A 14,525-nucleotide genomic window follows, 5' to 3' on the forward strand; every position below is an offset into this window, starting at 1 on the left:
GTGTGTGCAGGCATGTAAGCCCATGTGTGTGTATGTGTGTTTTGTAAATGTAGCTGTTCCTCTTTTCATTCCACACAATGCTCTGCCCCAAAGCGTTCAAATCCGATTAGAAAGTCCATTCACCTGCCAATCAGAGTGTGTAATCGCCAGATCAAACCCAGTAGGCCGCCGCCCAAGCCCTACCGAGCGAGTGAACACGGCCGTGCCCTGATAATGATCCTCTTGTGCTGCTGTCAATCAGAGAAGCAAACAAACAGTGTCCAACGGCTTTTAAAGGGCAAGTGTGTATTATTATGTGGCAGTGTGTGTATGTGTGTGTGTGTGTGTGTGTGTGTGTGTGTGTGTGTGAAAGGGTGTTTGAGCTAGCTAACAGAAATCAAACTCTAAGCAGAATCAGTTATTATCTGTGTCTAAGATAAAATAGTCTTTCTTGTCAGAAAAGAGCAGGCCTCTCGAGTCAATTCATGAAATAATAGCTGAGTCAGTTCTTATGCTAAACATGTTCTATAGGTAGGCCATTGGTGAGACTGTAGCTGACTCGACTCGTCATAACAGGGCTGAGTCAATTCATCGGACTGTAGATGACTTGTGTCTTGAGACCATAGAAGTCAATTCCTCAGTCCATAGCCGAATCGATTCCTAAGATCATGGCGGAGTGGATTCGTGAGAACATAGCCGAGTCAAACTTTCAGATCAAAGCCGAGTCTATCCCTCTGGTAAAAGCTGAGTCGATTCGTCAGACCATAGCCGAGTCTATCCCTCTGGTAAAAGCTGAATCAATTCGTCAGACTACAGCCGAGTCTATCCCTCTGACAAAAGCTGAGTTGATTCATCAGACCACAGCCAAGTCTGTCCCTCTGACAAAAGCTGAGTCGATCCGTCAGACCATAGCCGAGTCTATCCCTCTGGTAAAAGCTGAGTCGATTCGTCAGACCACAGCCGAGTCTATCCCTCTGGTAAAAGCTGAGTCGATTCGTCAGACCATAGCCGAGTCTATCCCTCTGGTAAAAGCTGAGTCGATTCGTCAGACTACAGCCGAGTCTATCCCTCTGGTAAAAGCTGAGTCGATTCGTCAGACCACAGCCGAGTCTATCCCTCTGGTAAAAGCTGAGTCGATTCGTCAGACCATAGCCGAGTCTATCCCTCTGGTAAAAGCTGAATCAATTCGTCAGACTACAGCCGAGTCTATCCCTCTGACAAAAGCTGAGTCGATTCATCAGACCACAGCCAAGTCTGTCCCTCTGACAAAAGCTGAGTCGATCCGTCAGACCATAGCCGAGTCTATTCCTCTGGTAAAAGCTGAGTCGATTCGTCAGAACATAGCCGAGTCTATCCCTCTGGTAAAAGCTGAGTCGATTCGTCAGACCATAGCCCAGTCTATTTGCAAGATGCCAAGTTGATTCGTCAAACGATAGGCGAGTCAATATGATTCATTGGAAGATAGGTGAGTCGGTTCATCAGACAGTAGCCAAGTCAGATAGACTATTTGATTTGCCAAATAATTGAGTCTATTTGTACATAGTAAATATATACTATAGGTAGGCTATTGGGTAACCCTTTTGTCAGTTAGATGTGTCAGACAGTAGCCTGGCAGAATCACTAGACAATAGCTCAGGCAATCCGTTCTATGATAGGTGAGTCGATCCTTCAGATGAGTCAATTTATTAGACAAGAACCGATACGGCTAATTGGTTAATCAGACAGCAGCCAAGTGGATTTGTATCAGATGTTAGCCAAGTAGATTCGTCAGATAATAGCCGAGTTGAATCACCAGGCAATAGTTGAGTGGATTCATACTCTAGTAAACATGTTCTGTTGGTTGGCTGTTGGTTAAAATTTTTGCCTGAATTGATTCATCTGACAACAGCCAAGATCTGAGTCGATTCATCAAACGATAGCCGACTCGACTCATCAGACAAGCGCCGAGTCGGTCGATTCCCCAAATGACAGCAGAGTCGATTCTTCAGATAAAAGCCGAGTTGATTCACCAAAACCAAGTTCATTTGTCGGATGATAACAGAGTCGATTTGTCAGACAAAGAAAAGTTGATTCGTCAAATGATAGCCGGGTTGATTTATCGGACGATATCCAAGTCGATTCCTCGCATGATAGGCAAGTGGTATGTCATTCTTTTAATAAATGAAAATTTTAATAATTGGTACATTTCTGTGAAATAACGGGAATAAAACATTCCAAAAGGTGATGTTATCAGGAAAATAATCAACTTCACTAATGGTACCTTCATCACAACACTCCATCCTTGAGCATTTTTCTATAACAGCATGACACATTGTGTATTATTCCATAATTACGCAACGCTTATGAATGTCTTATGAAGGCCTAAAGTAGGTACGCTTCAAATGAAGCGTTATCAGATTTTTCTTTTTGTATGTATCTCCATTAAATCCAAGTCTAACCCATTGTCAGTGATAGTAATGTGACCGGTCCTCTCTGACTGACAGCAACTGATTAGATGGTCCATCAGATAATTCGTCTCCTTTAGCCTCCAGATACATCGGTGGCGCTAACGTTCGCCTGCAGGTGAAAAAGGAATTTGTATTTATCTTACAAAGGCAGCTAGACAAGTCGATGTTCCCCGCACATCAGACCGTACCCTGAAACAATCAAAAGAAACGTGAATACGTTGCCTCTGGCAGCTCGTGTGATGTGTTGAAGGTCAGAAGGGCATCTGTTGACCTTGCGCCAGGGATTTGGATCCCTGAAGACTGCTGGTGTTTGATGAGAGATGTGTAGGAGATCTGTTCTCTCTCGCTTTCTCCCCCTTGTCCTTAATGAGTACCTATACGCTGCCTAGAGCACACATGCTGTGGAGAAAGTAGAAGCGATACGGTGTCCATCAGCAGCCTCCCAGGCTGTTGCTTGAATCCATTCTTCACTTTATAATGCGAGCAGTATGTGGGATCAACAGCTCAGCCTGTCTGACCTACTTCTTCCCTCAACACCACTGGCTTTTATTCAGCCCTGAAAGTCCACAAACCTTCTTTTCGCATCTCTGATACGTCTCACAAATGGACTATACCCATCTCTACTGCTCCTGTTAGAAATGCTTGGGAACCATCGAAATCCCTCCAAAATTGACAGACAGCATTAAAGGGGCTGCAGGAATATCTGAGGAGTGCTGGACACTCTCTGCAGGTGACGACAATGTCTGATCTATCTCATGAAAAGCCCTTTCTCATGAAAAAAAACAAAACCCCAAACAAACATCCAAGCCCACCTAAATCACACCAAACCATGTGCGTATCACCATAAGAACACAATGCCCACAGTGACGCATGGTGGTGGAAGCGTCCTGGTTGCTTCTCTTCAGCTCTTCAGGTTCTAGTCAACATAGAGGCAATCATGGGTCGCTCCAAATACCAATCTATTTAGCACAAATCCTGCAGGCCTCTGTTAGACAGATGAAGACGAAGGAAAATTTCTTCACCTTCCATCACGATAACGACCCAAAAGCACAATTCCACAAAGGAATCAACAAAGGACTGGCTTCAGAAGAAGAAGGTCAACGTTTTTCGACTGGCCCAATCAGATCCCAGATCTAAATCCTGTCCAAACCCCGTGGAATGACCCGAAGAGGGCAGAGTAGATCCCGTCACGATTCGACGGATCTGGAGCATTTTTTTGTAAGGAAGAGTGGAACATAATCAAATCAGGATGTGGTAAGTTTGGTAGACTCTTACCCAAAAAGACTGAGTGCTTTAACACAGTATTCGTTAAAGGGGCGTGAACAATTACGCAAGCAGATTACTGTCAGGTTTTTCTTTTTCCCCACCACTAAAACATTTCCAGTCTGCTACTACTACTTACTAACCGGTCATAATGTGTGCCATTGGGAATTCCTAAATATGTTAGAGACATGTTCCAGCTCTCTAATGCGCATTCTAAGAGCATCTGACTTCAAAAGGCGGCCAAACGTCTCGAAGCAGAAGAGGAAGAAACCCGAAATGATGTGGTAATCATTTCGATTTGTTCGCCGATAAAAAAAAATAAATCATCTATGCAGACTTATTACAGCGGCTCTGTAATTAGCCATGCTAATTAGCCAGCATTAGGAAACGATTCGCGTTTGAAAAGGTCCACGTGTGTGTTTAGGGCTCTTCTCACGTCGGGAGACTTCCGCCGCCTTCCAGTACAGGAAGGAAGCGCGCATAACTGTGATTTGGTGAGACACAGGCGATGTCTTTTTGGCTTTATTGGCTGGTGAAATAGGGAAATATGTGCGTGCATGAGAGAATGAGAGAGAGAGAGAGAGAGAGAGTGAGTGTGTGTGTGTGAGAGAGAGGGAGAGAGGGAGAGAGTCTATGTGTGTGGGTGTGTGCGTGTGTGAGAGAGAGTGTGTATGTGTGTGTGTGTGTGTGTGTGAGAGAGAGAGAGATAGAGAGAGAGAGAGAGAGAGATAAAGACAGCACCTGTTTGTTCCTGCAGGGGGTTCATTAGTGCAGATTTATGGAGTGGATCATTATGGGATGGAGATTGGTAGATGTTCATATTGAAAGCATGTCCTCAGGGACATCTCTAATGGAGAAACAAATATGGAAAGACCTTTTATTAACCTATTTAATCCCAGCAATAAGATTTATGACTGGAATTTTGTTTGTATTTCAGTTTGATTTGATATACATGAAATTAATTTACTTACAGTACGCACCTGAGATTGAAGATGCTTTCACTGATGCTTTACAAGAAGAAATAATAATAATAATAATAATAATAATACCGGATTTGATAGATCTAATCTATCCAATAATATCTTACTGATCTTTATACCACAACGCTGTTGAATTCTGTATTCTGATTGGCCAGAAGGTCAAATCACAGCTTCATATTAATGTGCCTGTTTAATACCTTGTCGTTTCTATAGTAACAACACATTCAGCACATTCACAGGGGCGTGTACGGTAACTTTTACAATTAAGTCACTTAAAAAATCTTTAAAAATCTGAATGTGGCCCCATAGAAATCAGTGCGATCTTTCTAATCCGTTCTACTTGGAACCTTTTCCGAGATGTAAACTCACTTATCTGGTCTGAAACGCACTCTCGGTGAGCTGTCTCCACCCATTGGACTTTTGACTCGACTCCGCCCATGTAGGAGGAGCGAGGTCAGGTCCGACTCCTCCCCGTGGACCTTTTGCGCGGTGTCAATTGATAAAAAGGGTTCTTCAAGGATAGCTTTAGTGTTCGTTGGGTAATTCATGGTTCTTAGCGTCCACACAAGGGTCCGGCTGTGTAGGACCATAAAACAGAAGGGGTTCTAAGTAGGTAAGAACCCTTAATTATCAAGTGAACCCTTAAAGAACCATACAGTGGGTCATTCTTTTCTTCTTAATATCTAGAACCTAGATGTTTGCTAAACTGTCTTGATACTTGGTGCACTCCTAGAAAGAAAAAAAAAGGGGTTCTGATGAGTTCTTTAAGAGGTTATTGGGCCACTTGAAACCAGAAATCAGAACGTGTTCCATGTAGAACACTGAAAACCTTTAATTATCCAGTGAACCACTGAAGAACCCAAGGATGTATGTTCTTCCTGGGTAAGTGTGTGGAACAAAGTCCAACTTATTGTTCAGTATTTTCATGTAGATCAACTATCTTGGTACTCGGTACACACATAGGCGATAAGGGTTCTTTAAGGCGTCGCTGGATAATAATGAAGTGTTCTTAACCTCCTAAATGCTTTCTGATAGACAAACACTCTGTTGTACAGTTCTACATGGAATTCTATTTACAACACCTTTTTTTTTTTTTTTTTTTTTTTTAAATTTAAGAACCCTTAGTTATCCAATGAACCCTTAAGGAACCATTAAAGAACCCAAGAGCGTACACAAGTCCGCGATGCAAACGCCGTATTAATTATTGTTCATTATTTTCTTCTTAATATCTAGAACCTGCTAAACTATCCTGCCACTCGGTACACTTGTAAGGGGTCATGAGATAATTAAGGGCTCTTAACCTCCTGAAAGGGTTCTGTCTGGAACGCATTGGGGTTAAGGGGTTAGGGGTTTCCTCTGAGGGACAACTGAAGAACCATTAAAGGTTCTAAATGTTCTAATGTGCATAGAATAAGTAATACATACAGATAAGGTAGTGATTCATATATTTTGTGCGTGAGAGTGTTGGTACGGTTTAGTACCCTTTTTTCCAGTTCGCTCTGAGTACTCATGGCCACGCCCCCTTTCTTTAGAGTCCTAGTAGGCTAATTTATAAAGAAGCAATGTATTATTAATACAGCCATAAATGGCGTTCACACACGGAGACTCAATTAAAGGTAAAAGGTTTTCCTGCCAGCTCGTTTTCTCCTTCTCATTCACACACACACACACACACACGTGTGTGTGTGTGTGTACACGTATATAAATCCACAGCATTTGCGCTCGAGCTGCGAGAGAGGACTTTTGAGAGATAACCGACCGCAGATAACAGGTGACGGGTAGCGTTTTTGATATTAACGACTTTCATCATTTAAAAAGCCTTTTAGGAGGAGACAGGGGTGAAACAGGAAATCACAGTCACATGATTAATGGATCGATCGTTATCTCTCACACGCAATATTCCTTTCAGCTTTTCATTTTCGCCTGTGCAGGGCCCAGCGAGAGTGCACAGTGAGCCTGTAGTTATATGTTTGCATTGCGATTGTATCCTTATGATGACAAATGGTGCTCTGGACTTACAGTGGGGGAAATAAGTATTGGACGCGTGAACATATTTCACACGACGTTTTCAGCAGACTGCAGTGTTAACTCAAGAAATCTGGAAATATAAAGAATTCACAACATTAAAGTCCTTAAATAAAGTAATGTGTAGTAAAGTGGAATGACACGGGAAAAAAGTACTGAACATGTTAAGATAAAGCAGTTCTCCAAGGCAAGGTAAGGCAAGGATCCAGCTGAAATCCGTAAGTAATTATACCCCCTATCTGTGCCAATTAATATCAGCTGGGTTAGTACATTGATGGTCTATAAAAAGGCTCTTCGTTACACACTGTATAGGTCACTACTCTGTAGTGTACAGCTCATGTAGTGTAGTGTAAAGAATGATTGGCATCCTTATCAAACTTTCAAAGACAAAAAATTTCTCATGAAAGCGTCGTTTTTTTTTTTTTTTAATAGCAGGTATATTTTACTTTAAAAATGTGTCGAGTTTATTGACGCTCCTAAAATAAAATAAATGCAGACTAAGCGCTATTGGTTCTTTGAATAGTTAAGAGTCCCTAGTATCGTAAACGGATAATTTGTTATACACTTATACACTCTCGGGAAGAAAAAAAAAAGATTCATGTTACGGGTTCTGCATAGAACCAGAGCAACAATCCACCTAATGTTTAAAGCGCACTTATTATGGTTTTGAAACGTGCCTAATTTTGTTTTAAAGCTCTCATACAATAGATTTACACGCATCTGAGGACAAAAACATTTTAACGTGCTCATCATTTAAACTGCAGCATTACCTTTTTCCCCACAGTGTCACAAACGACTCGTTAAATGATCCGGTCTAAATTGAATTCGTTCGAAACTCCTCCTTTCAGAGAGCATACTCTGCTCTGATTGGTCAGACGTCCCAGCCTGTCGTGATTGGTCTACCGCTGTCAGCGAGCAGCCGATGAAGACCAGAGGCGGGGCTTTTTGTTACAAACCTACGTAGGTTAGTACAGGAAGTAAAGTCTGGAATCACTAACGACTCGACTCAGCTGTTCAGAATCGATTCCTTCTTTTCAATAACTCCGGATATAACACACTACATGAAAGGTCATATTTGAAAAAACATAATAAGTGCACTTTAAGGTTTCAAGATTGAACCTTTTCTTTGCACCTAAGAGTTTATAATTGTTTCCAATTCTTGGTACATTACAGGACGTGACTCGGAGCCAGATGTATTCAACTGTTTTCAGGCGTGAACTCAGTTTGTGCGCCGTTATGTAACAAATAGGAATTAGTATCGTTTGTACGGGTGCCAATAATTTTACATCACGTATTGCGTGCATTATTTATTTGATAGATTCTTGTGGGGCTGTATAATCTTACTCCAGTTATATCCGGAGAAGTTGCTATTTTTCTTTACTTCCTAAGCTGTTTTCAGTGGATTTCAAAAGCAGCTTGTGGCGGTTAATCAGAGATGTGTGGCGGTCAGGAGCAATTAGTCAGATTATCCTATCAGATTTGATCAGACCCACAGTGTATGTGAGAGAAAGATTTCAGCTGATGCGCAGACATTACAGCATGCAGCAGGATCAGACTCCGTCTCACGTGACCACGAGAGTGACTCTCCTCCTCTGCAGACGCGTACCGGACGTGAGAATACACACCGCATTCATAACACAAACCCTACCCTTGCTTCATAACGTGTTCTGTAGTGACGTCAGGCATTTGTTCGAGATCTGATTGGTTAGGCGGAGAGGAAGAGGGATGAAAGGGAGAATGGGTTCTTTTTGCTCTTTCTGTGGCTATGCACAGAGAGTGGGAGGGGAAGAGAGAGAGAGAGAGAGAGAGAGACCGGTGTTTCACTCTCATGCACACATTCCCACAGAGCACCATAGCACTGTGTCCTCTGTGGAAAAAGTGGCTAGTTCTCACTGATACAGTGAATACTTGAAGGTCATTTTCAGAGCTAGCAGAAGAGCAGGAAGTGGAGGACAAGGACGAGGACCAGGTTCAGGTATCCACCCCTGTCCATGGGCCTGGGACCCCCAGGACACACACACGAGCAGGATGGCACAAATGAATTCTGGCACATGTCTGAACTTAGTGCCAGGGTTATCGCAGCACTTGCGTGGTAAGAGTTCATGTTCTGGTGTGTGTATGAGCATCAGTATATGTGGGGTGTGTTTATTTTTGCACTGGGTAGTTAGAGGGTTAATGGGGTGACACAGAGTGTGTCTGAGACATGTGTGGGGACATCTGTAGGACATACTGCATATATGTGCACTGCCGTTAGAGGGAATTAAGCCTGATGAATGTGTGCGTGTGTGTGTGTGTGTGTGCACGCACATGTCTGTGCATTTGGACGTGTGTTTGTGTTTACGCTGGGTTTGTAAACGAACATGAATACGTTATTCAGAATGAACAAATGATCTGTTCTGAACAGATCCAATTCGTTTGTGTACAAATGGAGGGAATTTAAGACCGTGGTTCCCCTCCCCAGGAGCGGAGGCCAACGAAGATCGCTCCAAGAGCGAGACGTGTAATAGTCCACAAGGTCACAGAGGAACCCGGGGTAACTTCTAAGCAACTAAAGGCCTCTCTCACATCGGCTGATGTTAATGTTCATGAGTCCACCGTCAGGAGAACACTGAACAACCACGGTGTGCATGGCAGGGCTGCAAGCAGAAAGTCACTGCTCTCCAAAAAGAACACTGCTGCGCTTCTGCAGTTTGTTAAAGATCACGTGGACGAGCCAGAAGTCTATTGGAAAAGTGTTTCATGGATGGATGGATGGATGAGACTAAAATAGAACTTTTTGGGTTTAAATGAGAAGCGTGATGTTTGGAGAAAGGAAAACACTGCATTCCAGCATAAGATCCTTATCCCATCTGTGAAACATGGTGGTGGTAGGATCGTGGTTTGGACTTGTTTCGCTGCATCTGGACCAGGACGACTCGCCAATATTGATGGAACAATGAATTCTGAATTATTCCAGTGAACTCTAAAGGAAAATATCAGGATATCTGATATAGAGAAAGTGAGTCATGCAGCAAGACAGCGACTCTAATCACACGAGTCGTTCTACTAAAGAACGGTTAAAGAAGAATTAAGTGAATGTTTTGGAACGGCCGAGTCAAAGTCCTGACCTTAATCCAATAGAAATGTTGTGGAAGGACCTGAAGCGAGCAGTTCATGTGAGGAAACCCACCAACATCCCAGAGTCGAAGCTGTTCTGTACTGAGGAACGGAGGAAACTCCTCCGAGCCGACGTGCAGGACCGATCAACACTTACCCCAAACGTTTATCTGCAGTTATTACTGCACAAGGAGCTCACACCGGATACTGAAAGCAAAGCTTCACATACTTTTACCCCTCACAGATATGTAATACTGGATCATTTTCCTCAATAAATAAACAAACAAGTATAACATTTTTGTCTCATTTGTTTAATTGAGTTCTGTGTATCTACTTTTAGGACTCGTGTAAAAATCTGATGTTCATCTTATGTGGAGTGGGAGTGTACGGCTGCCAATGGAACCGGTTCCCGTGTATTTACCGATCATGTGACTGCTGAGTAAAGCAGCAGGATGAATTGTGAAGTGTATAGGGTGACGATATCGGCGCAAATGCTTCCAAACTCATTGGACGGCGCTTCACAGTGCAGACGGTCCAACGACCCGAAGCATACTTCAAAAGCAACCCAAGGCTTTTTTTTTTTGTTTGTTTTTTTTTATAAAGCAAAGAAGTTGAAATGTTCTGCAGTGGCAAAGTGAATCACCAGAGCTAAATCCTGTAGAGCTGCGTTTCACTTACAGAAGGCAAAACACCTCAAGAACAAACAGGAAGTGAAGACAGCTGCAGTAAAGACCTGGCAGTGCATCACCAGAGAAGAACCCCAGCGTCTGACGATGTCTGTGGCCTCCAGATTTCAGACAGTCACTGACTGCAAATGATCAAAGTAATCAAAAATGACATTAAATAAAAAGGATTTATGATTATTGGTTTGTCCAATTACTTTTGGTTCCTTATAAAGGAGGGAACACGTATATAAAGAGTTCTGCGATTCCTACACCGTGAACCTCTGCCCTTTAAATAACAGTCACGTGGTCAACGTCCAAATATTTATGGACCTGACTGTATATAATTCGAACATAATTCAACAAATTTCATTTCCAGATCCTTTTTTGTTTTTTTTTAACTTTCAGCTTCCAAGCCCCCCAGAACCCCCCCACCACCCCACCCCGCTTTAGGACACGCCCACTTTGGGTTTAAACCCGAGTACAGATGCGGATATTCGGCGCTCGAAACAGATACAGATAACGTCATCATGACCGTAAATATATAAATAATCCGCCCTTTAAAATGAAAATCACGTGCGGTTTGATCGCGTCCTAACGCGGCGGCGTGAGCGATTCAGATATAACGTGCCGCAAAGTGCACGTGCGACGAGCGCGTTTAAGATCGCAGTTGGGGCTTCCTGCTCAAAGTCACACTGACCTCAAAACGAGAGAATCCCTCCACACACTCAAACTCTCTCTCACACACACACACACACACACACTCTCTCTCTCACACACACACACACACACAAATCATAACGCCGTTCCACCATTATTCTTTTCTCTCTCATCAATATTTCATCGCCGTGCTCTGACTTGATCAAGCTATTAATTCACAAATTTCAGAATCTTTAACAAATCATGCGGACGTGCATAATACATGAGCCGCCTTCTCTTCCTCACACACACCCACACACACACACACACACAGACGCATTATACGCGTGACACAGTGACCGACTTCCACTGTGTAATCTATCAGACAGTGCGTCATTTCATTAAGGACTCGACCGTGGTGTCGTCTGTCTCGCCTGCAGTATTTAATATTATTTGCCCGTATTACGAGACGCTCCTAATGTTCGAGCTCCTAAAATAGTTCGTTTTTTCCCTCCCCCGTGTGAATAACTATCATCGTGGCAAATATGAAAAACAGTACCGTTTGTATGTATGGAATGTGACCCGGATAACGAATTTGGTTTTTCATTTAGATTTTATATCATTTATAGGATTTTTTTTTTAACGCTGTACGGTCGGGACATCCTGGAGACGAGAGTAATACATTTTTTCGCGTGGATGAACCGTGACACTTGAGGTAAACATCCACTTCAGGAGAAAATGATAATGATTGACACAGCATGTCAGGAAGTTGGGGTCAGAGCGCAGGGTCAGCCATGATACAGCGCCCCCTGGAGCAGAGAGGGGTAAGGGCCTTGCTCAAGGGCCCAACAGTGGACGCTTGGCAGCGCTGGGGCTCGGACCCCCGACCTACCGATCAGTAACCCGGATCCTTAACCGCTAATCCAGCGTTAAGCCGTAAATCTGAGAACTATTCAGTGTTTACATTGAAACTTATAAGAAATGTACAGTATGTAGTTAGTAGGACGAGGTCCTGGTGGTCTAAGTCAGGAATAAATCCCTTCACAAACTTTCATCAGTATGAATTTATTATCTTTTAGAAAGAGCTGACACTGGAGACTCCTTACACGAGGGTTAAATAAGCGCATCGTATAAACAAACCCATATCAGCGATTCTGCGTTTTCCAATGTTAAAGAAAAACAGAAAGACTCTCGAATGCGAATTAGCATAAAGCCGCGACCCGAGGTACTGAACCGGAACGACTCTCAGAGAGCCGCGCCGTTCCAGAAAATGCGTCCGCACCTTCAGATCTGAGATTTCGGCAGAAAAGCAAACGTCTCGGCGATCGGTTGGACGGGTTAAATCTGTGTGTGAACAGACTGAACGGGGCAGAATATCTTATGCGAGTATCTTAATGCGCATACAGGCAATAAATACAAAAAACAGATCAACACAAATATAGAAATAATTATGAGACGTATTAAATATTAAACTACTATTACACTGTTTTGTGAAAACAAAAGCTCTGTGTACACATCATTACGTTGCCTGGGAAACGCCGCTGTCGATCAGTGGGATCTGACACACCCACTCAAGCGGAAAGGAGAAAAATTGTACTTAGGGATATACAGTATATATATATATATATATATATATCGCTAAAATCATATTTAATGGCGGATCAGAGATTTAATATGACAAATGATTTGTTGTTGACTGGAGCTTTAACCTAGCGTGGATTTTATTTACAGTAAAAGTGGCTTTAAGTTCTGTATAGCATATATTTTGGCGTGTATCTGTGTGTAACTGATGTCTTTGTTCTGCATTGCGTTTGATTTTAGACGAACAGGAGGCTGTACAGAAGCGGACTTTTACCAAATGGATCAACTCCCATCTGGCAAAGGTGAGGCTTTGTGTGTGCCGTCACGTGTGGCTGGAGATCCACACACACACGCGCACACACACACACACACACACACACAACAAATATAATGTTTACAAAGGCGACCGGTTTATATGTGCTAGCAGGGCTGAGCCAACTAGCATTCAGAGATAAAAAAACATCAATATGGCACTTCATTTGTTGTTGTTGTTGTTGTTGTTTGGTATCAGATTATTTACTGTCAGCATCAATGCACTGTCACTATCAACCTGAAAAGCAACCCGAGTGGTGTGATGAAGCGTGAAGCAAGGCTAAGGCTGATTTCATTCTCACGATCAGTGACCGCTGGCGTGTCAGGTGATCACACAGCCTGACACGCCTACTAGATCTAGATCCGATCTCCATTTGCGCTGATATTTTTCACACGCACTTCCCCAACACTGACTGAGAAGGTGTAACGGACGTGAACGAGGTGGATTATTGACTCTGGCGTCCTCTTTTCACTCAGAAAGCGTCTGGATGAGTACTGAAGCACGGACAGATTCATTCACACACAAAAGGACAGAAGTGTACGTTTAGTGTATTTTTTTTATGGTTCGAATGAAAGAGCTGCCGCTTGGAGAGGAAAGATTTTTCTCATACTTTTGAAGTTTAAGTCTTATTAGTGTGGCATGAGACCGGTGGTACCGGCTCCTGTACGTCTACGGCTTACGTTACAGAGCTTGCGTAATGACTGGATTCAGCTGTAAACCTTTAACTCAGCCGTCACTGCATCATAAATCTATACTGTAAATCCAACACAATGCTCCTTTTACAGCGCCTAGTGCCCTGACGATACATCCACCCTCTTAAACACTCTCTGTTTCTCTGATTAATCCCATCTTCACCTGCTCACTGACTTTCGGTGGACGTTGCGGTTGTTCTGTATTCTTTTCGGGGTTTTTTTTTTAAAAATTTAAATACTGGATTTATTCGGAAGATTAGGATAATCCAACCCGGACTGATACTTTTCCCAGAACTTGGTTTTGATCATTTTTATGATGCTGTTTTGTTTAAGAATTTAATTTAGAATCTAACAAACTGGGTTCTGGTATCAGGAGCACGTGCTTTACGTCTTTACCGAGATCACGTGAAAGTTTTATTACACGTTCCATTCTCTACTCCGTTCTGCGAATTATACAACTTCTGATGACGGTTAATTTAGGGGATGAACACAAATCACCACTGCTGTAATTTTATCTGTAAATATTTTTTGAAAAACTATATTGGGTCCGTCCGTCCCCTCGTACTTTTGGTAAATGGTCTGCACTTATATAGTGCTTTTTTAACCTTAGCGGTTCAACATTCACCCATTCACACACACACACACACACTCATACACACACCAATGGTAGCAGAGATGCCATGCAAGGCGCTAGCTTGCCATCGGGAGAAACTCGGGGTTCGGTGTCTTGCCCAAGGACACTTCGGCATGTGGAGTCACGTGGGCTGGGAATCGAACCGCCAACCCTACCACCTGATCCACAGCCGCCCCCGTATACTTTTGTGTATATCCATGACGTGTAATAGAAA

General features: G+C 42.9%; 1 protein-coding gene across 1 annotated transcript in view; it reads left to right on the top strand.

Annotated features, from left to right (window-relative positions):
• Positions 1-14,525, top strand: part of syne1a (spectrin repeat containing, nuclear envelope 1a) — a 208,734-nt gene that overhangs the window by 11,260 nt on the left and 182,949 nt on the right. The window contains 1 exon segment of the mRNA XM_053614917.1: positions 12,913-12,974. Within this exon segment, the coding sequence (XP_053470892.1) occupies positions 12,913-12,974 (62 nt within the window).

Source organism: Ictalurus furcatus, chromosome 25 (genome assembly GCF_023375685.1).
Source record: "Ictalurus furcatus strain D&B chromosome 25, Billie_1.0, whole genome shotgun sequence".
Classification (NCBI taxonomy): Eukaryota; Metazoa; Chordata; class Actinopteri; order Siluriformes; family Ictaluridae; genus Ictalurus; species Ictalurus furcatus.